Source organism: Miniopterus natalensis, chromosome 5, assembly GCF_054644295.1.
Source record: "Miniopterus natalensis isolate mMinNat1 chromosome 5, mMinNat1.hap1, whole genome shotgun sequence".
Lineage (NCBI taxonomy): Eukaryota > Metazoa > Chordata > Mammalia > Chiroptera > Miniopteridae > Miniopterus > Miniopterus natalensis.
The window spans coordinates 83,852,488-83,878,300 of NC_142085.1; the positions used below are offsets into that span (position 1 = coordinate 83,852,488).

At 39.0% G+C, this 25,813-nt stretch overlaps 1 protein-coding gene across 1 annotated transcript in view; it reads right to left on the minus strand.

The window, feature by feature from the left end:
• Window positions 1-25,813, minus strand: part of SYNE1 (spectrin repeat containing nuclear envelope protein 1) — a 346,443-nt gene that overhangs the window by 224,148 nt on the left and 96,482 nt on the right. Inside the window, exons 14-30 of the mRNA XM_087817695.1 lie at window positions 25,593-25,761; window positions 20,473-20,569; window positions 19,541-19,743; window positions 17,520-17,684; window positions 16,907-17,059; window positions 15,765-15,908; window positions 13,422-13,595; window positions 11,394-11,552; window positions 10,940-11,104; window positions 10,462-10,596; window positions 9,137-9,295; window positions 8,745-8,953; window positions 8,047-8,155; window positions 6,143-6,307; window positions 5,151-5,318; window positions 3,543-3,713; window positions 2,606-2,746 (exon numbers count right to left, since the gene is read on the minus strand). Of these exons, the coding sequence (XP_087673821.1) occupies window positions 2,606-2,746; window positions 3,543-3,713; window positions 5,151-5,318; window positions 6,143-6,307; window positions 8,047-8,155; window positions 8,745-8,953; window positions 9,137-9,295; window positions 10,462-10,596; window positions 10,940-11,104; window positions 11,394-11,552; window positions 13,422-13,595; window positions 15,765-15,908; window positions 16,907-17,059; window positions 17,520-17,684; window positions 19,541-19,743; window positions 20,473-20,569; window positions 25,593-25,761 (2,686 nt within the window). The remainder of the gene's footprint in view (window positions 1-2,605; window positions 2,747-3,542; window positions 3,714-5,150; window positions 5,319-6,142; window positions 6,308-8,046; window positions 8,156-8,744; window positions 8,954-9,136; window positions 9,296-10,461; window positions 10,597-10,939; window positions 11,105-11,393; window positions 11,553-13,421; window positions 13,596-15,764; window positions 15,909-16,906; window positions 17,060-17,519; window positions 17,685-19,540; window positions 19,744-20,472; window positions 20,570-25,592; window positions 25,762-25,813) is intronic.

The following is a 25,813-nucleotide window of genomic DNA, read 5'->3' on the forward strand; positions in this document are numbered from 1 at the left end:
CCCTCTTTTCCCAGAGCATCTCCTAGAATTATCACACAATGCCATATAGGGTTACTACATAATCCTATTATAACGTCAAGTTTAAAAGATTTAATGTCCTCACAGAAATATCAACATTATTAGAGAGAAATACCCTGCAATTTAAGAAATTAAAAATGAATAAGTACAGCTTCGTTACAGTAGAGAGGTTTACAATATCCTAAAATACGGGCTTTGCTAATGTCACAGCTTTAAATTCTGAGCTTGTAAGCACCCACAATGGCTACATGTGAGCTTACAGTCATTGTGGATTCAATTGTGAAGACTAAATTCACAGCATAATCTTTCAGAGTCCCATAAATAGAGTCAGAAGTATAAAATAGTATTTTTTCCCTTAGTGTTTCCCAGAACCAAGGAAAAACCATGGAGAAAGTAGAATTATGTTTGAAATTGTTTATATACATTCAATGTGTATGGGGCAAGCACAATGCAAAGGAATTCAAAGAACAGAATGGTGTCGATAAAGGGCAAATTAAACAGAAATGGAATAACACTGTAAGGCTTTATCTCTACATCTAAGAAGGCGACATGAGTGGCAGCAGGAATCAGCAGGAAAGCACGGACTCTGGCGTCAGATAGGCCTGGAGTGGGAGCCAGGCTCTGTCCTTCGCTAGCTGTGTGACCTTGAGCCATATAACTGAATTTTCCGACACTCGTCAGCAACGCCTTGTTGTGAAGATTAAACGTGATAGTGCCACGAACACCCTCACACACTGGCAGGCAGACGGCGCTCGCATTCCCGAGCACAGCCACTCCAGGGCCACGGCTGGAATGAAGGCTGCATTAGCAATGGCAGGTGAGCAAAGAAACGAGAACAATGACTCCAGCTTAAACGTGCCTGTGGAGCAGCGCATGTCAACAGTTAATAAAAGGGCCCGGTTTTGTAATGAAAGCATAATATAGCAGCTAAGGGAATGGGCTCTGGACTCAGACCTCTTGGGTGTGAATCCCAGCCTCACCAGTTAGCAAACCTAAAATCTTGAACAAATTCATTAATAACGATGTACCTTAGTTTTCCTCATTTATATGACAGGATTAACAGTGGTACCTATTCTTTAGAACTGTTTGGGTAGAATTAAAGGAGATGATAAACACCAAGTGATTAGACCAGCCTTTAGTATATGTTCAGTAAATGTTAGCTGACATTATTAAGCCAATCCCAAAGTAGGCGAGATCATTGGCTAAGGATAATTTTAATAATAAGACTAGAAAGGTTATATTTGTTGCATTTGTAGCTGAGAAACCAATTCAAAGGAATTAGATAGAGCCACAGAAATGCTGCGTGGAATCTGGGTGGAAGCCCCATGTGATAACCCAATAACTATAGTTGTATTTATTAAAATGGTGATATATTTTAATATAGAAAATAATTAAAATCATACAGAATTGAAAGATTCTGTGGCCTTATAAAACTTCAAATTCCTCAGTTAGTTACTAATAGGAGAAGTAATTGGAAGCTAGCAGTATGAAACTGAGCAGTATTCAAAACACCAAGAAGCCTTTCACTGGTAAGAAAATAGAAACATAAAGATTTACTTGCTAAAGGCATAAAAGGACAGATAAAATAGTCCTCTTTCTCATACATTGGCTAACACATTTTTATACTAATTCAGTCTTTTTATAAACCCAAAACACAGAACCAGAAACCAAAATAACCTGTGCAAGTCTCTAAATGCGTTGTATAAATTTATTGATCTGCCCCTGGTGTCCAAGGCGCTTAGCATACAGGCTGGTGCTCAGTGAGGGTTACCACTAAATACCATCTCTTGGATGCCCCCCGCCCCCCCCGGAGCCTAAGACTCAGTATGTCGTAACAGTGGGTCCTCTCTCCACTAACAGTTACTCCTTCAAGTTCCCATCTCACCCCAACCGTCTCTGTGGGCTCAGAACCTTGGGGATCATCTTTTCCTTCACTCCATCCATTGCATCTGTCCCCACTGCCATCCCCTTTACCCTAATGCATGGCCATATTCATGCACACATGCAATACCTTTCTAACCTGATCCCACGACTCCAGTCCTTCACCCTTCCAGGTTTCCACACCTGCTTCAAATCATCTCCCTGAAGTGCAGCTCTGATCACACGACTCTTCCTTAAAAACCCTTAAGGGCTCCATGTTGCCTAGAGCGTCTTTGCTTTACAAGTGTAGTTCATTTTCTGCTCTACAACACAGAATCCCCATATCCAACACTTTTATACTTTATGCCATTTTTTATTTCAGGATTGCTCATTTTCTGCCCCAAACTCTGTTTTTCTATGTCTTTATCTAATCTTCAAGGTTCAGGTAAAAATATCACTGCCTTCAGAAGAAAAAAAAAAATTAATGCATTCAACTATTAGGGAACTACTTCCCACTTTAATGAAAACTTTCTTTCAGTTCTTGCTGTTTAAATCTTATGTTTTCATTCCCCAGAGAGACTTGACCAGTGTACTGAAGAGCGGACGATCAATAAATAATAGGTATTGATTAAATGCATAATTACAATAATTAATAGTAATAGGAGTGGAAACACAGTTTTTCTTCTGAATAACAAGTACCCAGGGACTCTGTGTCTTACTGATATACCTTTGTCTGTTCCAGTTCTGAAGATAAACTTTCCAAACTGCTAAAGCTCAAGAAGCGCTCATGGCTGGAGCCTGTTTGAAAAAGGTATCTGACCACTGTCTCTTTGTTGGTTTCAAATCGCTCCCATTTTCTTAATGTGACCTAAATTTGAAAAAAATGAACAACATATAATGTTATGAATTATCAAAGTATGTCACAAAATACTGTTCACATTTCTATTCTTTGTCAGGCTGGTAACTTGTAGTTAACTCTCTGTTTAAATTTCACCCAGTTAAACTCCATAAACATGACCCTAATGGATTCTACAAGAATTTCCCTTTTGAGTCTCAGTTCATCTATGAAAAGAGTATGTGTGGACCAGGACTCTGACTTTTCTACCAGCTGCAATATCCTAAGAATCTAAGATATTACTTAAAATGTAGATAAGGGACAAAGGAAAAGAAAGCCTCTCAGATTCTCTCAAAAAAAAAAAAAAAAAAAAAAAATGAAAAGAGAAAAAAGGAAGGGTGAAGGGAGAGGGAGAAGGAGGGGGGTCAGCAGTGAGCATGGGGCAAAATTCAAAAACTTTATTTCGGGGAATGTGTCAAGATCACAATGAAGTATAACCGTGTGTCTGCTGGACCACGGAAATGGGAAATAACTCTGTGTCAATTTCTGGATTCAGACAAATGGGCATTAAGATCCTGACTTTATTACCCAGCACTGCTCTGTGACTGAGTCATGTCCTCGGTCTTTCTCCTTAAGCATCCAGGCTGGCAAATGTGCTACTTATAGTGCCCCCCTCATAAGGCTGATCTTTTAGTAAAAGAGAAAACTCGTGTAAACAGTTAACGTCATATTAGAGCAGCAAAGGTGGAAACTGACATTTTTTTCCACTGCCCCGAGATGGAACCCGTGGCGGGAAATGACCGCAGCCGGGGGCCGCGGGGTCTCGCACCTGGATGCGGCGTTCCTGCTTCTCCCTGCTGTGCTCCAGGCCGGCCAGGGTGCCCTCCAGCTTCCGCAGCTCCTCCTGCACTTGGCCGGGCAGCCCACCTTCTCCCTGACCAGCCTGTGCCATCTGCTGCCGCACGTCCCTCTTCTTTGCGGAGATCCCCTTGGTCTTTTGCTGGAAGCATTTGTTCAACAGGTGGACATAAACGTTACTCAGTAAGGGGCTAAGCAGGGACATAAACACCCATGCAGCCTGGGCCCAAACTGTATTTTAAGGTCAACTTCAGCAGTTAAAACAGCAATGAGGACTGTGCGTTACTCAAAAATGCACATTATTTATAAATATTTTGTGTTTTTGATGGTAAGCAACATAATTAATTTGGTCTTGGTGTTTTAATTTGTGTGCAAATTCAGACAACAGTTAGCATGTTGTGCAATACTCCAGAAGGAATTTGGCAAAACTATTCATTTGACAAGATTCTCCTAAAGTAATTATTTTCTGCTTAAATACACAAAGTCCTAACTCCATTTTTAAAAGCTACTTATGCTCTAAAAACATGCTAATATTAAGAAACTTAATTCCTGGGAATATTCAGAATGATTAATCTGCCGAGATATCTGGGGAAAGTCATGTTTTAAAATAAACTTTTTATTGAATTATAATGTACAAACAGAACGGTATGCCAATCTCAAGCGTACGGCTCATGAATTTTCACAAATAAACACACACATAACCAAGCACCTGACCCAAGAAATGTGAAGTTTTAAAACACTAATGTAAATATTTATAATCTCATATTTCTCTGAATTAAACTGAAACCCAAGCATGACTTTTATAATAATTGAGAACAAAGTAACACCAAGTATTAACTTTTTTGTACCCATAGCCTTTTTATAATTATAAGTACATCTATAAAGTCTAGAAGCTGCCATTTTATGTATACTTTTAGTGTAACTTCCAGTTTATATATTACTATATATAATTAGCTAGCATTTGCTATGCATTAAGCTAGAATTTTGTCATTAAAATATTTTATTTGAATTAAACTCCCACTTATATTGAGTTTGACTAGCGAAACTGAATAAAATTGCTTTTTATCAATATATGGGCCAGAATTTCTTTACTTCCAGTTTAATATAAGCATACTCTCCTGAAAAGTCTGGTACTTCGTGTAAGTTATAATTTCCCAAACTAAGATATATTCAAAATTATAAATTGAAAAGTGAGGTTTCTAGATAGTGGAAACAGAACATTGACCTCAAATATGAAGCAAATATCTCCAGGCTCCAGTTTCTGTTTTGAAACAGACAATTTGCGAGTTTCATGAAGGTTTTCACAGCTGAACCAACTCTCCCTTCACAATATTTTCTCGTCTTTTTGATACCATCAAGTCATGCAGGCTGAGAATCTATCATACAGAATCTTTGAAAGAGTTAATCTTAACAGAGAGAGCAGAAGCGCTGGGTTCTTCGACCCATCCGCGGGGCTGCTTCCCGCAAGCCCCCTCCCGCCCGTCCTTCGCCCTCAGCCGGTGCACGTGCTGCCCCTTTCTCGGGCCCTGGCAGCAGCCAGCTAGTGAGCTGCATGTGCCCTGGGTAAAGAGGCATTTACCTGGCAACGAAGGAGGAGCTGCTGCGCTTCAAACAGGCTCTCGGCGTCCAGGATCTCCTCAGCTTGCTCCTCGGCGTCCTTAGAACCAGAAATTAACTCTTCCAGGGAACTCTTGACTATTTCTTTGTACTGGACACAGTCCCCAAAATCGGTTAACATCTTTTCAACCTAGGTTTCCATGAAAAAATTGTAAGCCATATGCTCTATTCTACTTTACATTATCTTCCACGCACAACCCATTAGACTTGTACGACCACCCGGTGAGTGAAAGTATCCTCGCCGAGGGTGGAAGTGGCCCTATTGGAAATGAAGAAGAAGGTTTGTATATTCTAATCTATAAAGGAATATAAACATTGAGGTGTATATCAAGAAGTTTAAAATGAGTGGATCTTGCCTAAAAGTGACTTTACTGGGCTACAGGCTAAACACTGAATATTTTATTACTAGGCTTTAGTGATAGCATTTACTCTGTTCTAGGCATTGTATTAAGTGCTTTATATACATTATTGCATTCAATTCTTGACATCACTTTTTGGCATATTTTTAGCTCTGTTTAACAAGTAAGAAAAACAAGGCCCCAGAGAAATTAAATGACAAGCTCAAGGTTCATAATGACAAGCTCAAGGTTATATATGTAGTGGGGTACCAGAGTTACACTCTAACTCTGAGTTTGTTTGACTCTCAAGCCTGAGGGTTTAACCACTGTGATGTTCCTTAAACTGACTATGAAGTAATGCTTTTATAAGAGTAAAACAGTATGGATCTGATAAGCTTTGTACTTCAGCTACAGATCCTTACTCTGAAGTAACATATCCAATAATGGCACAGACCATAATTCAAACATCCTACTCACCTTTCCCACCAATATTCATATAAATAAATATCAACTATTCTATTTCAACTAAGATTTCTTTATAAACGTACTTGTTCAACTACGACCAAAAGAGAAAGGACCTCCCAGATTCCTCACCCAGAGTGACTAAGTGATATACCTCTGACAGCAAAGTTGTGAGAGCCTTGAAGGACCCAGACAATTTTGCCAGCTCATCTCCCTGCTTTTGGGCTTCTTTCTCAGATGAAACTTCAAGCAAGACTTTAAGCCTGGATTTCAGCCAGCTGAGAGTTTCCCCTTTTTGGGTAACTCCATTTCTTATCTCCTGGAATGGAAGAACACTTTTGATGAACAAAATACAATTGTGAACCATAACTTTCCAGCAAGAAAGGATTCCACCTAAGAAGGTACGTGAGGTGTAGGTAGGAATGGCAGACATTCACTCCCCAGTGGAGTGCTGTGTATTTCACTTTGTTCAGGTCTGTAACAAAAATCTACAGTTGTGAGAAAGAAATGTTTCTTCAATGCCAATACCTTATGTGTAAAGTCAGTACTCTCTATACCAAAAAATTCCTTCATAATTACACGGTTAGATATTTAAAGATTCCCTGGATCATAACAAAGACACTCCTAAAAGTACTGTAGAAGAACATGTGATGCCAAAACTGGGAATTATAACATACAATGTACTTTGTTACCTTACTTTCTGTGAGCTGGAAGGAACCTGGTATTTTTTGAAGAAAACAATCCTTTTTTTAGTTAGCTGATTCTTTTATTGAAGAGTTTACTTGTTGAATATTAAAGATAACATAAAGATTTATTTTAACTTTATTAACTAATATTTCATGCTTCATTTTTGTTAACTTTTAGAAGTCAGTTCCCCAGATAGTAAGATACACAAACAGGATCACAATTCTAATCCCGGAAGGGAAAGTTAATTGGCCAAGACAATGCCAGAAAGACTCCGGGGCCTCAGCACTTGTAGGGCAGGGGACCCAGGGAAGAGTGATTCGGGCGGACTCTCCCTCTGACACCGGCTCTGTGTAGCACAAGGGCAGGCTGGTCTCCAACCATGCGCTTTGCTCCAGAGGGTCTTACACAGGGCAAACGCACGCCAGCCGGAAAATGGTTGGTTCCAGAAACAAGTGATCTCTTCCTTCTACAGCGATAATTTTTTTCTACTATAATAGTAACCAGCAGTAAATACAGAACAAAAGTAGGTTTACAGTTGTGAGTACATGAAACTGTTAATAAAACTAGTGTAATAATCATAACCTGCATGTCTTTTCCATACAAACAACTGTAAATCTACTTTTGCCCCATGCTGTATGGATACCCTTCCATTGGTAAAGCATGATATTATTTAGCACCTCTAGCATTTAAGGGGATTATAATTTTAATATAAAAAAAAAGAAACTTAGAGGATAGAAAAAGGAAAAAAATATTCTCATTAACAGCAACTATGTGACTTGCAAGGGTTCGAAACACTGAACAATAAAGAATTTTCACAATAGCAAGTGTCTGTAATACTAAGAGCCAAGATAAGAGGGAGAGGGTTGCTGGGTGCCATTCATAGAATGCAAACTGGTTTAGATATGAGGCTTTGTCATGACTGGGTTATCAGGCTGTCCCCAAGTTCATGGGGCTGATCCAATCCAGGCTAAATAGGACATAGCAAGAATGCTTAGAGATCTTGCCCAAACCCCTCATTTTCTGTGACTTGGTTTTTGAATGGCTGAAATGCATTGTATAAAAAACCTACAGCGCTCTTGTTTTCCGTGACAGTTCTTAACTCTCTGCTGTGTTATACACCCACGCACGCGATTTTCCTCCCAGGGTCCCCCATTCTCCAGAGATGTATTTAAGGCACCACTGAGCATGACTCAGTCTCAAAGCCAACAATGATTCAATAGAATAAATCCCTATAGTTCTCACAAGGAGACTTATTTTTAATTTTCAGGAACTTAATTTTTCATAGAAAGTAAAGAAGACATCAGTTAGATTGTCTATCATTTTTTTGATTAATGGAAATTCTCCAGTAGCAAAAAATGCCCCGGGACTCACCGCTACAACCCGTGTCACCTCCCCGTGGTTGGCAGCATCGATGGTCTCGTCCTTAATCCCTTTCAGTTGTGTCTCCTTTGCAGAGATCCACGATGAGAGCTCAGAAACTCTGAAATAACACAGGTCTTATCTTACTAAAGGCAGAGCCTATCAGGATGGTTACAATACACTTTCTAGACGAATTCTTCATGGAAACTCAACACTCATGTGATGAGCAAACCGCTTAACAAATTTCCTGGAAACTGTTCCTTAAAGAAATAGGAAGCTCAGGGCAGGCGGGGCCACCTCTGTGCTCAGGAACTTGGGGGGAAGCCACAGCAGAGCAGGCAGAGCTCAGCTGAGGAAAGGGATGTGTCTATGCCCGGGCCTAAGCACCTGGGTGTGAGGACTGGCCTTACATGTCCCCACCCGAGTGAGACATAACCCTAAAAAGTCAGAAGTCCCCTTTGGGGATATGTGGCAATACAAGACAAAGAGATGAGCCAAAGAGATCACATCTGAGTCACCGGTTTTGACTGAAAACCATTTTTTAAATTGAATGAAGCGTTTTTATATAAGCACGTGAGCAACATCAACACAATCTGATGTTTCTTCATTGCACAGGATGAGCCATATGTCATTTCTTGTTTCGTAATCATCTTTGAATGAACAGAATTAAGATAGACCATGTCCTCATCTGGGAGCAAGCCCAGGGCTACCTGCCGGCGTAGTCCTTCCACTTGTCGGGGTCCTCCACCAGCTTCGCGTAGGTGGCCTCCACGGCAGCTCGGAGCTCTCGCAGAGTCGCCTGGCAGGTTGCAGGTGTGTCCCGGACTGGGTCCCGGACTGGGAGCTTCAGACACAGCTCCTCAATGAGCTGCAGCCTTTTCTCACAGAGGTGATGCGGCCCTTTGTCACTGAAGAAGATCTAACGAGCAATAAACATAGATATAATCCCTGTGAGAAGCCATGCACTATTTTCATATTTTCACAGAAAAGAACAAAGGAAGATTCCATTTAGACTATCGGTGTAGAGTAATTAAGCTATTTAGTGTTTCCAGATCCAAACCAAAGCATCGGTGACTGCACTGGGGGAGGGGGGGTGGCCTACCTTGTGCTCCTTGATCATCTTCTCACTGCCTTCCTGGGGCGCCAGTGCGGTCTCGCGGTCCAGCTCAGCTCTGCACTCTTCTATGCAGCCCAGAAACTTTCTCTTTTCCACCTCGATCTTCAGATGAAGCAAATGATATGGGGCTTCTCCTTGAAGATCCTACAGTCCACAGGATGATTGGGGAAAACATGACACCATTACCAATTAGGTCCCTTTCCAACTAAAATGACAAAACCCATAGAACATTCCCTTTAGGGCCAACTGGTACCATCAGTTCAGTCTGCACCCAGCCTCTGAGCTCTGTACTTTTCCAAGTACTGGGACCACAGCAGATCCTTTCATCCCACAGTGGGTAGCTGGGATTATTCTATTTCACTTTTACAATGGCCCATGCGGTATTAATGTTCGCATTCTCAAGATTAGACCATTGAGGCCTAGGAGCAAGTAGAAAAAGGTAGGCTTGAATCTAGATTTAAATCACAATCCAGTGCCCTATACCCTCCCCCGGCATGTATCCCTTTTGGGTTTGTCAACAACCCTACGAGATGGGAAGGACAGATGTTATACCTGAAAAAACAAAGGGCGGAAGCAAGGAACCCTTAGTGGGTTTAGTTATTGGAAGAAATATTGTTTCACCCTCACCCCCACCCCCAGGTCTTTGCTTCTTAAAGTCCTAGCTTAGGACTGATCACTTGATTTGCTTGTTTTTGGTTTCCAAGCAGGCCCTCCTCTCTCCTTCAAAGTTCTCCTAAATACACTGCTTGTACTTTTCTGGACCAATTATATATTATACTTTTATTATTTGTGACTAATAATCTTTCTTATCAGACTCTAAGCTCCTTGGGGAAAATAATTATGTTTAGCTCATCACTGAATTCTTAACCAATAAATGTTTTTATTTATATTTTTACATCATACTATTCTCACCCAGATGATAAAATCCTTGAGAACAGCAAATGTTTATGTGTATAAATTATGTTAGGTAAAATTCCAGTAATATACCTAGCAGTATTTACTGAGATGAGAAGAGCTCACTAAATGTTGCTGAAAAAGTTAAACACCCATATTATTCCTGCTCAAAAAAAAAAAAATCAGGAAAGAAAAAGTGCACTTTTAAGTAATATGATAATAAAGTGCTGTTACTAAAAATAGGAATAACAAAATTTATCATTTCATCATGTTCTATGCAAGTTCTTTCTTTTTTTAATGGGAGGAGTTCCGGTGACTTTCCTGAATCTCTGAGTTTCTCAAGCAGTTGAACCTTAGCACCCTCATGCTCTCTCCCATCACCCACGACTCCATGTCCCCATCATGTCCCCACTCACCTTCCACTGCTTGTGGAGCTTCCTGACCGCCTCCTGCAGGCCCTGCTGCTCCTGCTCAGGCAGGATGTCGGTGAGCTCGTCGCAGGCTTTCAGGAAAGCGTTGAGCACCCGCTGGTCCAGCTGACTGTAGAACTCCTGACGCAACACGGAGAGGGAGGGAGGGGTTCAGGGTGCCGGCAGAATCAAAGCGGCATCGGACGCTGTGTCATAAGCAAGCGGTCACCCCTCTGAGCGAGCTCTTAGCCAGCTGCTGCCCTCTCCAAACCTCCTGTAACTACTGTTGCTGTGCGTGTGTCTTTCAGAAGCGAACTATAATCACCTAGAGTTATGACTCAGGGGCCACCCACAAATAACATTCAATGAATACTTTTTAATTTTTAGAAAAAAAATATTTGCCGTTTTCAAATATGGTAGAATATTCTAGAAGGCCATGGGAGATCCTAACCCCTGGATTCCACAATGACAGGGATCAACTCACAGTGTGTCGCCTCAGGAGGTCTTCGGGATCCCCCTTCTCCTCCAGGCCCTCCTGCGCCATCCGGAGCACCTTCTCCAGCTCTGCCCGGGACTCCTCAAATTTCTCCATCAAGCGGCTGTTGGTTTCCACGTGTTTCTTCCAGTCTCCAGTTTTCTTTACCATATTCTTGATTTATAAAAATAATCATAATGGGATGCTTTCTCATTATTTAAAGTAACATATTCTTAAGGAATATTGTGTCTTTAAAAAGCATTTGGAAGGAATACATGTCATTATAATGAGAGTAATCGACCCCCTTTATTATTAATGACGATTAATATTAGAGAAAGAAGTAAAATCTTGGTTTCCAAACACCAGCAGTGAGGCATTTAGCAGGAGTGGAAGCCTGATGTGCAGTGGCTCTGTTCTTTGCATTGTCCCTCGCTCACGGTCCTAACGCAGGGAAGAAACGTACCTGAAAGGCAACTTGAACCTCTGCTGTCTGTCTCAGCAGCTTCGTCTGATCAAAATGCTTCAACACGTGGCTCAAGGTCACAAACTTCTGAACGTTTTGACTGCCTTTCTCAATTTGCGCCATGGTTTTCTTACAGCTTTCCTGACAAGCCAGCAGTTCCTACAAGGGAAGGAAACACACAATAGAATTTAAAAGGGCGAGAAAGAGAAAGAAAGTAACGACTGCAAAATAATAACAGCATTATACAGCTTTTAGGCTTTTAATCGGCAATAAACAAAATCCAAAGCAGAGGTATTTTTTTTCAAGAATTTTAAACAGTCATTGTAGTCAGGGCTTTTTAAGTTTTTTGAGATTTTTTTCTTAATATTCCATGCCCATCTTATTAAGAGAATGACAGAGCGTCAGAATTGTTATTTGCCTGGTGCCTGCATTTCTCCAACCAACTAATGTGGTTTACTGCATGAAGAACAATGAAATCAACCGACAGAGCAGGTTTTAATCTAAGTAAGTTTAGCACCAATGCACTTTATACTTCACTGAGTCAGACGCAGAGCATTATATAGTATTTGTGTAAATTGTGTAGACACCATTTGAATTCTAAGGCTCACAAGCTATCAGCCTCATTGATAAAACGGTGGACCCCAGATCCTAACCCCAAGAGGCAGCAGACAGTGGGCTCGGGACGGCTCACAACTGACACAGATCTGCAGGACAAGAAGCCATATGGCAGAGGCCCTTCCACTTCTGATCCCTGCCCAGGCATCACAGTGATTCCTGCAGCGGACAGCATGGAAATGATCCAGCCCAGCCCAAGGCAGACAGTCACTTTCTGATTTGAATCCACACCATTTGCATTTTGATACCCTCAAGTTGCTTTGGAAAAATATTTTAAAAGGCTCACTTGGATGCTAGTTTTGGTAATCTAGGTTCAAATACTAAGAGGAGAATTTTTGTTTTGCTTTGGCAAGACGGAATAAAGACATACTTTTTCCTCTGGAAGATTTAGGAGGTAAAAGAGTAACAGAGATATGGTTAAATATTATTATTATTAAATATTAAATATTTTCATTGCGGAAGGATTCTTTGATGGGAATTTATAGCAATCTGGGAATGTAGGAAATGGCACTATGACTCAAAGTGGAAAATAATCTTTATCCAATATAAGAACCCATTAAAATAGGGTTTGGTGACATAATCACTGTCTCTTTACAATTAACAATAATAATAATAATAATAATAATAATAATAATAATAATAATTGCTAGCAGTTACAGAGTATATATATATATATATTATGTGCTAGTCTGATTATAGAGTACCTAATGTTACCTCCACAACAAGCTCTCAACTTAGGTTTTTTAAGGTGAGGAAATAAAAGCTAATCAAGGCTCTGTAATTTGCTTTATCAGATCTAAGACCTGAATACCTGTCCAACTCATGTCAGATACTCTCTGCTCTTTACCAGGCAATGCTGCCTCCCTTCCATGAACCTATTTCAGTTAATGCAGTGGCGAATCTCTCGCTCATTAGTTTCACCCTCCTCTGATGGAGCGTTCATTTCTAATAAACCAACTAAGCCAATTAACTGAAACACTCAGCAGGAGGCTTTCTGCATTCAGATCTGCTCACTGAAAATGAGACAAATAAAAATGATTATCACTCCAAGCACACTTCCAGAATTTCACGGTTGTGTAGAGACCTAGTCCTAGAGGCAAAGAAAAAAATCTCACAAAACACAGATTATAAACACTGGATAGAAATGGATTGCAATTATCTATTTTTTATATATATCTAAATATATAAAATTCAAAAGTTATCTATAAAATCATGCTCATGTAAATAATTTTTATTTTATCTCTAGTGGACAGGGTTTGTACCTTTGGACAAGCCGTATTTTGTTTGGAGTTGGCAGTACTAGTCTAGAAAAATGTTTCTTGTCTTAACTGGATTTCTATCACTTTAAGTAATACATCAATCTTATTACCTGCCTTGAAATAACTGTGTCTCCTGAAAGGGACCTTTTTTTACCTGATGTTTTTGTTTAAAAAGAGCACTAGATTGCGCCTCGTGCTCAAGAACTGTTATAATTTCACTGATTTTGCCAAGTGAGTCATAGAAGGACGTCATCTGCTTTTCCAGTTCCTCCAGAGGTGTTGACAGCTGCTGAGACTCATAGAGGAGCGGGGAGTAACGTTCTTTGACCTTTGAAAACACAAAGACAAAGGTTCTGTTAAAAGCCATTGAGAGCCACCAGCTGAGGGCACTGCTCACGGCTCTTAGGAACAATTTCTTCGTGATGTGGTCATTTTGTGCTCATGGATCTCCAAAGACAGCTGTTTCACGATATTTCCCATGTATCGCTCAATTTTTATATATAAAACGATATTACTATACCAGTGAGATACATAAATGCCATGGAGTGTTCTCATGAAAATGTATCTCAATCGTCCATCTCAACTGCAGTTTCCCGTATAAACGACGCGGTTAGTGACCCAGACGGCATCAAATCGCTCTTCATAAACTGTGCGACCCACCTTCACTTCAGCCTCAAAACCTGCCCTAAGATAGCCATGAATTACATTATCTAGGCTAACCTGTGTCTTCCAGCTTTATGTTCAAGAGCGCTGCTACTTGAACTCGTAACTCCAGACAAACTTACAAACTTCACCCCTCCTTCCCAGACAGGCCCTGTGCTCTCCTACCTCCCCCCAGCTCCATGCTTTGCTCCTCCCGCCACCTGACACCCTTCTCATCCCAGTGGCTCACGTCACATACCAATGTATTCACAAGGGCTCCCACGTTAGGGGGCATCTCCCTAGTCTGAATTGGCCCACCCCTTATGTGCCACTTGTCTTTTTAAAAATGTTGTCTTTATACACCTGTATTGTTTTTATTTTCATGATGAAGCTATCCGTTCCTGGAGATCTGGAGAGCCATGAAGTGTCTGCCTTGTCCCCTTCATGTTGGAATCCAGGACCATGCGGTTCCCCTAGAACTTCTGTCCCCCCTCATTTTACTTAGAGTTGCTCCCAAAGTATTATTAAAGCTTTTGGGAACCAAGGAAAAGAAATTGCACACTTGTTACTGGGTCATTCTTTTTTTTTCTTCAATTATATATATTTTCATGCTCTCATGTTCTTGGATACATTACCTGAAGGAAGACTCATGCGATGAAAGCTACTGGTTCACTGAGATGAGGAAGCGCTAACATCATTTGGAATAAAATGAAGGGAATCTGCTAGTTTGACAAATTGAGTTTTCTCTTTTGTCATGTAATTCTTCCTACACCCACCTACCTCAGCTATTCGCCCTTTTGGTTAATTCTCCACTGATGATTTCATTTGGTTATTTGCTGTCTATTTTTTCTCTTCTAGTTAACAGATATTTCTGCTTTCTTTTCCTCTGTTATCCAATTCTTCATTACAAAATTCTTCTATTCATTTATACAATCACTCATTTCTTTTACCAGGACTTAGTTACCCAAACTAAATGGACTTTGCAAACAATACAATCTTCATAAAATTCAACTTTAGAAACATAAAAAAATCCCAGTGGAACTTCCAAAGTTCTTAAGGAAAATCCTTCAATAGAATAAAAAAGGCTTATGTCTGATTCTTGATACCTGCTGAGCTCCCTGCACAGAAGTGGCATAACTGTATATATTTTAAGCCTTTGGTGAGCTCTGTGAGATGCAAAGGGCACAGTCTCCATAGCTTTGTGGCAATGCAAACAGAAAATAGCGTAAGTACTCTGAGAGTAAAGGCCCATCAACTAAATTATCAAAAAAGGGCATTTTGGAATTCTTTCTCATTTAAATATCTGATCTCTTCCTCCCTCCTCCTCTACTTCCCCCTCCTTTTGTTTCATCACATTTGATTGGTCCCCTGTCCGCCTGAAGAAGCTTGTCTTTCTATTAAAATACAGCTACTGCCCGGCTGGGCGTGGCTCAGCGGTTGAGCGTTGACCTGGGATCCAGGCGATCGGGGTTCGATTCCCGGTGAGGGCACATGCCTGGGTTGCGGGCTCGATCAATGACTCTCTCATCATTGATGTTTCTATCCCTCTCTCTCCCTCTCCTTTCCTCTCTCTGAAATCAATAAAGATATATTTTAAAAATAAATAAATAAATAAAAATAAAATACAGCTACTAACACTTCTAAATTGACAGAGGTAATACTTGGTATCAGCCCCAAAGTTTCATTTTTAAAACTCATGACAGAGTTACTGGACGACAAAGTTACTAAATCAAAATCACAATAAGAAACAAAAGCATGACTTGCTAACAAGTCAAGGATTTGCCCACGGGTGACAGAGGAGGTGTAGGGCCAGCAGAAGGCAGTGTTGGTCCCACACAGGGTGTCATGTTCCCACCTTGGTCAGCTGCTCTTTGAGCCCCGACATGGTTGCCAACATTTCATTCGCTGTTTCTTGGGAGCTCTCTTTGGTAATGAGGTGCGCCGTCTTGGTGATTATCTTGTACTGAGCATCCATCACAGGTATCCTCTGCTCGATGTCCTGCATGAGCCATTGAAACAGCTAAATTAACACCTGGCACATTCCTTTTAACTTCAGGATTCCACAGAAGGCTGGGCAAAAGCCGATATGCACAGTGGGACGTTCTATACTTACAATGAACTTCTGGAGATTACTGCTTTCTTTCATTACTAATATCTTATATGTTGGTAATAGCATATGGATAAATAAACGCTTTTTTTTCTTTTAAAGTAAGCAGAAATCCTTAAGTTTACATATGCTGAAGTAATCTTCACACTTTCAACATATGTGTAAATATAGTATGTAAAAATTACATCAGCTAAATGCATGTTAACAAGTTGGGGAAATTCCTCTGAGTTGAAAATTAAAGTTATTTTCTTAAAAAAATAACACATTGTCATTGCAGAAAATTTATTAAATAGAGATGAAGTAGGATAAAGAAAATTTTAATTAAAGTCTCACACAGTGATCACCAGAGCCAGCCCATCATACATCATTAATATTGCTTCCTGTGTGTGTTTTACACCCATTTGTAATTTTTACCAAAAAAAAAAAAAAAAAAAATGCTATTTTTTGCTTTTCTCACTTGATACTACATTGGAAAATTTTTCCATGCCAGTAAATACTCCTCCACTACTTCATTTTGAGAGCTGCAGGGTATTACAAATACTCAAGCAGCACAATTCATTTAGTAAATCCTATATTGCTAGAGACATTTATCTAGAGGTGTCATCTACAGGCTCCTGTTGCCCTCCAGTGCTTTATAATTTGATTGCAGGGAAAAAAATCTCCGAATTAAAAAATTATTTTGAAGTTACTTCATGGCCAAAACATCTTTCAAAAATTCAAATCGATTTTTTTATTTGAATACAATTTAAAAAACTCTTGAGGTACAAATGAGAATAGCACACACGTCAGAAGAGACACAGAAAGGCTTTGCGATGACTGGAGCCACTTCTCTGATCTTTATTTTCAGAGAGAACAGGTTTTCCACTTTACGGCCCAGAAAGCCCCCTCACCTCCAAGTCCTGAATTAATAACTTGACATTAATAAAAGAGACTTCCAAGGGTTCAGAAAGCTTCCTAAGGGCTTCAGTTGTGAAATCCGACAGGGCGGCCACACAATCTGTGTATTCTTTCTCCATTCTGTCCATCTCATCAGCTCGTGCATACTGGGAAGAGAAGGAAGGGGGACAACACTGGAGGTCACTGAGCCCAGGCTCCGGAGGCCTGGAACCTTCGCTCCATGTACTCTCTGGAAGCGCTATCTGGCAAGAAAGACCCCAATTCCTGAATCTTATTTAGATACACTCGCAGTCAAGTACCGTGAAAGGAAGGAAGGAACTAGCACAGAGGTGAAGAGTTAGGATTTGAAACATGAATCGATCGGTCCCTACACGTAGGCCCCACATGGCGATACAATCCTTAGGCAAACTATACAGCTCCGTAACGTTCCCCCACTGTTAGGGGAAAGAATAAAGGGCCATGCAGAAATATAACACTTCTAAACACATCCGGGCTCTGCTTTAAGAAGCCCATGTTATAATAACAAAGTAGTCTCTAAACAGGCTGCTTAGCGCAACATTTCTAATACACGCATGTTTCAGGCATGCACAGGTTGGAAAGACATACTTGCTTGACTTCCATAAACAGCTCCCTCCATCGCCCATTGAGCAATAACAACTGCTGCTTGAGGTCACGGGAAACCACCTCATCACACGTTTCAATTAGAAAATTGCCGGCATCATTCATGGCAGTGTGTTGCTGTATCCAGTGAGGCAAATTTCGAAAAAAGTCCTAAACAATGAACAATGCATACTGTTGTGATCACAAGCCAAATTCAATAAAGAAAAGGAAAGCGAGCAGACTAAGAGAAGTATCTTTGTTCGAAATTTTGTGCAAATTTAAGGTAAATCCTAACTCAAAATGCCAATTTTTAATGAAGAGTTTCAAAAGTAGGAACTGGACATGCTGAGGGTATTTTTATAGGACCAGCTATGCCACGTCTTTTGCTGGAGACGAAACAAGCATGACCATTTGCTGTTACTCCTAGCTCACAGGTGAAAAGTTGCATCTCTGAGCGTAAAGGACTTGTGCCTTGTCTCCAGGTGAATAAATATCAGTACCAAAGTCATATGAAAGAGGTGCTACTATAGGAAAATACAGAACTTCCTCCAAAAAATTGTAAACAAACCTTTGGCCTGTGCCTTTCTTTAGGTTTTAAAATCTGAATACAGTGTATTATCAAGATAATTACTAACCACGGAGATAAGCCATCAAAGGGAAATTTAAAAGTTAAATATCTGGGCCAGGAACACCGAATACAATAATATCGTCCTTTATTTGTTTAAGGTTACACCGCTGGCAAGGAAGCAGTTTCCACCTGATTTCAAGTTACATCTAAACGTGCGTGCAAGTGTATGTACACACACCCCACGGTGAAAGCAGGGATAACAAGAGAAAATTCAGAATCCATTTCATAAGCTGCGTGTGGGAGCCCTCCCTCTAAAAATAGATGGGAACACTTCTGTTTCTGGCCGGGATGTTTCCTTGGATAAAATTAACACATATGACATCTGCTGGGGCATTGTGGTCTAATCAGAAAAGCCAAAATCTGTATGGCCGTAGAGTTTTTGGCACCATCAGCTACACTAGAATATTTAACCTAAATGAACTACCAAATGGTAAAACATCTAAAAAATTACACATCTACTTGTATAACACAATAATAGATGAAGCAATCCTGGATGGCAAGCAGTAATTCTAATGTATGCATTGTATTTCTTAAAGGAGTCTGGCATTTTAATAGCTTTTACATATAAATTGATTTTCCATGGGAAATGTCAGGCTCCCATTAAGAAGTATATACAAGGGTGGGCAAAAGTAGATTTAAATTACCAGCCATAATTACCTAAAAAAAAATCATAAGTAAGGATATGAAATAATGACATTAATAATAAATGAATAATACAAGAAGAAACTCTGTTTCGTGTACTCACAAATGTAGATCTACTTTTGCCCACCCCTGTATATATAGAAATCAGTCCATTTCATGTTCTTTTTAAATGTAAGCGACGTTAAAAATAAGACAGTAACTTTTGCACATGCACATATACACCAGTAAGTGGAGGGGGGAAAATCACTCCTCCTGGGAATGAGACCCTTTACTGAGGATTAATAAAATCCAAAAAAGAATATCCAAAGAGACAACACTGTAGCGACGCATCTGCGTAACCGGCGTAGGACATTACACAGACTCAATAGTACTGTTAGCCAAAGCTGTTTCCATCTTAAATCAGGAAATCCACGGGGCTGGTGCCCTGGACATGGCCTTTCAAGTACAGACCTCGTGAGCACAGCGCCCCCTGCTGCCCGCTGGGTTTGGCCGCCCCTCCACCAGTTGCTGCTCTTCTGAACACAAAGTCAATCACTGACCTGACCAGACAGGGAACGGCTCTGAACATAACCTTCACAAAGAGGTGCGTTTCTTACTATAAAATAATTTACTAACCTGAAAGTGTAACTCTGCAGGAAAGGTCAGAATTCTTGAGTCAAAGTTGTAAATATATAACACTCCCTAGAGAACTAGGCTGTAAATTCTCTTATTTTTAAAGGTACATGTGCTCTTTTCCTGCTGTAGGAAGCGCTCTCACCTTTTTGGCATGTTCTGATTGATTCAGCATTTTTTCAGCGTCCTCCAGCCAGGCCTGCAGAGTAGCCACAGTGCTGCCATATCGGTCCCAGTTAGCGATCACTTCCTCCAGCATGCTCCGCACGCTCCGCACTTCCACCGAGAGGTTCCTCCACTGGGCGGTGGTCTCGCTCATGAATTTCATCACGTTCTCGGCCTCTTCCACTGACACAAATAAAACACATGGCAATCTCTATTTTATGTTTTATATCCACCATACCTTTTTTTTCCTAGGGTCTGCTACACTGGTGTGCGTTTATATTTCTTTAGATGAGAAATTTAACAAATGCAATGTTAGAATTTTATTCAGTGACTGCTGAGAATGTTATATCTCATTCAGAGATATTTATAAAGGTTAAAGATTGTAACGTATTTAAAGTTCCTGATAAGTGGAATGCAATAAATGACATACGTATTTGTGCGCATTTTATATACACTCAAGTAGGTGGACTCATATAGAGTGTCAAATGCTATTACAGTTCATTTTCAGCAAATATAACAGCCATTTACAAATTGAAACAAGAATATTTTACAACTTAGGTCTTTACACAAACTTAAGTTTTCATTTACTTTATGAAATATCCAAGTTAGTCCATTTTTTTTTGCTTTTAATCTTCAGAATTGAAAATAGGTTGGAAAATTGCAATTTAGAAAATTAATGTTTATTTTGCTCTCTCTTAGAAGATCTCACACACACACACATACGGAGGAGTATGCTGATGCAGGCATTACACAAAGTCAGTGGGACTGAATCCAACATGTGCTCTCCAGGCCAATGGCATGGTCACAAAAGGATTCCACAGAGGGCAGGGGAAAAAAAAAAAGATTTGATAATACAGAAATTGGTAGGTTCTAAATTTTACTGTATTCAACAAATTCTGTGATGAGTTTTACCTGAACCATCGGCTTTGACGTACATCTCAGCTGTCTGCTTCAAGATCTGATATGTCACCTCATATTGTTCGAAGAACTTGCTATTTTCTATAAAAGCCTAGAAAAGGGGGAATGGTGAGAAGATAACAAAGACTGGCTTAGGTGGAAGTGTCAAAGCCAATTTTCTTCAGTGTGCGAACATGCTGCCCAAATTTACCAACCTCCCTCTTCCTAAAAATATCAAGTTAATTCAACTGCCATAAATAACTTAATTATCCTGAGAGGATAAAGTATTTTCACACTTTGAATTCTAACTAAACACTAGACTGGGGAAATATTCTATTTCCTCTCTATTCTATTCTCTGTTTTCAGAAGTTTCTCCAGAGAACCTGGGGCTAACATTTAGAAAGCACTAAATTTAGAAGAACATAATCAAGTGTCCCACTGGGTGTTCGCAGTGGAATTCTGTTGCTCTTTGAACTGTAATTCTGGTGACTGATGGCTCTCAGGAACTTCAGATTATAAATAAATGGCACATTGCGCACTTCCCTTAAAATAAAAAGTAAGTACAAAAATGTTTACAAGTAGAAAATGTTAAATAATTACACATTATGCCCATGTTATCCATGGTCTCAAAGTTCTATTTCCTAGTATAGAAATTACAGATTAGACATGTATGTATCAGTATATAATTTCCATATATAATGGAGTTGCTACCAGTAAATGGATACTATAAAACTGAGAACACACAACAAATCCTAGGTAAGCTTTATTATAGTTAAAGCCAACAAATATGAAATAGCTACTGTTTCAAAGACTATTCCTACTTCTCTAAAGTAGAAAATTGATGTAATTATAGGTAACAACATACCACCAAAAGCTCTTTAATTTCTTTTAATGGCATAATTAGTTCTTATGATTTGAACTCACTGAAATACTTGAAAACGCATTATTTAAAAACACAAAATTAGCCTTCAAAAACCAGCTGACGTCTTCAATAGCATGATGATGAAAGCTTAATATGGAGATGCAAAATGCTTGGGTGCAGATGGAAAACAACTCATATAGCAATTTCATAGACGTCCTTAGGTTTTATTGATAATCATGTATCATATTTCAATATAGCATTTAAAGATTACATATATAATACATTTCATATCATTTTATGTGCATAAAGCACTTACTTATATATTAACTACCCTTCAGGGAAATAGTGAAGAGAGATCGCTGTGAGCTTCTTAGAATGAGAGGTTCCGTGATGAATACTTTATTCAGTAACTTTAATAGGCTCCATTATTTTTGTGTGAGAATACAGTAAGTCCACAGTAGTCTGGTTGATTCATTATTTAGCTCTGTGTGCTACTCTTTTAACCTCTCCCTACTCCCCAACTGGAGAAAAAGCCGTATTAGTCAACAGACATTTAAAGAAAAGTAAGACACCTCTCTATGCCACTAAATTCAAAGTCTTAGTGGAAAAGACTGTATTTCTACTCTCACAGGATAAATACAGATATAATAAATAAAAAGCTCATCAATTTCACTCAAAGGGAGCTAAATCAGATCATTTAAGATTTAAAAAATCAGCTTTGAGGAGCGGTTTCATCAGAATTGCCTATGTAAATTAATAAAATAATTATAATCGATAAAATAAATGTTCATATTACTTATGTTGATTTCACATAGTCCACAATTCCAAGAGCTCTTCTTTTATTTTATGCAAAAGAATGAAATGTCATCCCATTTCTTCCACAGTAAAACTGAAGCATGTGTTAACGAACATGGTTCTCTCCAGAACAATTATGAGAGCAAGAATGAAACCAATCACCTTCTGACGTCCACTACAGCCTGTAATCTCATCAGTAGCATGTGGCCTACATCCATCAACAAGCATCTATGAAGTATTTTCTAAGATTGTCTTAAGTACTTATCAGCTGGCACCAAGCACTTTGTACGAGAAGTAATAGAAAGCACATTCTCTAATTTTCTAACCTATAAAAAAGGTATCTTTTTTTTTCAGTTGAATAAGATTAAATCAAGTCTGCTTCTGTTATGTTTGTTTATTCTGTTCTTTAGGTTTTGCATATGAGTGAAATCATATGGTATTTGTCTTTGTCTGTCTGACTTATTTCACTTAGCATAATACCCTCTAGAGGCATCCATGCTGTTGTAAATGGTCAGAGTTCATTCTTTTTTATGGCCGAGTAATATTCCATTGTGTATATGCCACAACTCTTTCTTCACCTGTCTATTGCTAGCCACCTGGGTCTCTTCCATATCTTGGCTATTGTAAATAATGCTGCAATAACACTTACATGCAGATTTTAAGGAACAAAATAAATAAGCAAAGTCATAGACAGACTCATAGAAAGTGATTCTTGCCAGAGGAGAGTGAAGGTTGAGGAACTGGATGGAAAAGGTGAAGGGATTAAGAAATACAGACTGGCAGTTACAAAATAGCCACAAGGATGTAAAGTCCAGCAAAGGGAGTATAGTCAATAATATTGTAATGACTGTGTATGGGGCCAGGTGGGTACTGGAAATATCAGGGAGAACACTCTGAAAAGTACATGATAGTCTAACCACTGTGCTGGACACCTGAAACTAATATAAAATAATCCTGAAGGTCCAATGTTATTGAAAAATAAAATTTTTAAAAAGACTGAATTGAGAATTCAGACTAGGGCAAAGAGAATTATGAAAATTTTATATCCTGACTATTACTTTCGTTATTAGATGATGTGGCAGCAAATGGCTCATTACAATAAATATTTTTAGAAACAAAGGAAATGATTACATTTAAGAACCCGATTTATAATTTTATTTAAAAGTCTTCACACTCTATGAAATAGTCTGTTCTAAAGTGAGTGATTTTCCCGCAAACTTCAAAAGGGTGAGAGAGGCTCTATGGGGCGTGAGGTAGGAGGAAAACTGTGTGTGTCAGTCTTTGTGCCTTAGAAAATTCTTTTTATTATTATTATTCATTTAGGAAAGTGTAAGTCTTCTAGAAATTATGTTATTTATAAAGCTACATGGGTAGTAAGTAGCCGAGCCACGATTCAATACATTTTTGTGTGACTGGTGGCCAAAGCTTCCATAATGTCCCCCATATGACCTCACCCTGCCCCAAATCCATGCTGCCTGTAACAGAAATAATAGGAACTATCAGGCTACAGTATGAAAGTGTAAATATTGTCAATATGGACCAACATTAAATGGAACTAATATTTGCGTGAGTTACAATTCTTTATTTCTCTAAGCTACCAGAGATCACTTTAATGAGTTGGTCTTTGATGTTAAAAAATTCTTTTTCCACAGCTTCTTTTGTCAGATAGTAAAGTTTACTACCTAAGCACAAGGGCTTTTGAGTGGAAAAAACGTGAATTCAAATCCTGGCTCTATTCCATACCAACTGTGCCACCCAGAGCATGTGACTTAAGCACTCAGTCTTGGTACCCTCAGTAAACAACATGAAATGCCCAGCCCACAGGGTCATCACCGGGATGGAGGAAGGCACACGTAAAACCACTGGCACATGACAAATACTCAACCTTCCAAAATTATTCAAACTATCAAAAAATACCGTAGGCCATTTTCAGAAGAGAAGTGTGAGTGATAAATGGGTATTTTTCACAGGGGATAAGAGTATTAGGATGTGTTAATTGACACCTACTATGTTTGTAGAGTAACTAGAAATTTGGCAGATAACTTTGACTTAGGAAGCAATTTAACATGAGCAGTTTGGTGAACTTCTCTTTACTTTATGGAATATGCAGAAAGTACTGTTATTTTTTTTTTAGTCATTAGTAACAACCCTCCACTCACAAATATCTTACTTGGTCAAAGAGAATTACTAAAATCATTGTGTTGGGACATTAACCTGGTGCAACATCCCCATTAGGCATTTCAATCTGATTGGCCATCCTTAAATAGCTGGAACAAAGACGGATCCCGAATAATTACCTACTGAGCTCAGAGTGTATAATTTAATATGACTAAGCCTGAAAATATAAATACATATCTGTATTTAATATTTAAAAGTCTGATGTAATTTCTTGAACTTAAAAAAAATGGATTTTTTTATTACTTTCCAAAGTAATTAAAAATGAATAAGGGAACATATACCAGATCTCATTTTTTTGACAATTGTTTCTGAGAAAATTATATTAAATCAAAAGGAAGATTCTACTACAAACCTGTTAAACCTTCCCCCCCCCCCCCCAAATGCATATTGTTCATTTATCACTTAGAAAATGGAATGAAAATGTAGCAAAATATAGTATGGCTCTAAGATGCTTCTTCAGTAAAGACATGGTTTCAACAAGTGTCAATCATACCATTACAGAGTCACTGTGGCCCATCAAGTTAGAAGTGAGCCTATATTTTAAATTTATAAGTTTATCATTTAGAATTTGTGATTAAACATCAATGGCACAACACAGAACTGAGGTGCGAGAAAATTTGATTTGCTAATAAATTTGGAGGATTCATGTTTAACTAAGAGAAATAAGCTGCCTTTAATAAAAATAATTCTCTAATTACAGGTAAATGGAAACTGCTAGGTACAGAACAACCTAATTCCTTCATTAATACAGGGCTACTATTCTATGTAAACAGCCCACAATATGAGATAATCTTTAAAAATTAAATTGGTACAGAGATTTACAGGAAAAAAACTTACTTTGTTAGGGTGCACACAAGAAGCAAAAATGCTCAGAGAATACCATAAAAAACATATTCTGGACCTAATCTAAAAAAAATAGAACAACTGAGAAGTGTTCTCAAAGATTGGATTTTAGAAGACATGAAGATATCTTTAAGTATTCTCACTTTGTTTCAATGGTGAGCTCACAATCAAAGTCATGGGCATGCAATGTAAAAACTTTTCTTTTTTAAGCAATAAAGTCAGTCACGTGGTTCAATATCATTAATGCAGCAAAACATTTTATATTTCCAAAGAATATAGGTGTATATTTCAGATTGCTATGAACAGCTCAGAAACTTCTATTGAACCCATTTAACACACTGGTACCTTTCATGTTTAAATTCAAGATTAAATTAACAGTGTCAATTACACTGCTGGGTATCTGATGCTAAATCCATGGACCCTTTGATTTCTCTCCCAAAGCACCAGACAGACTTACGATGTAGCTTTCCAGCAGCAGCTCCACTGAGTCTCTCCTCCCGTACTTGATGATCCAAGATTTCAGCTTTGACTCTGCAAGAACCAGCAGTGAGAGCAGACGGTACTTTAATTCTAGAAATTCCATTTTCATCAAGTGTAGTTCTGATGTGGAAGAAACAAAATGAAACCTAGAAATAAAACACGGAGAATTCACAGGATGTAACTAATGGTAACAGAACG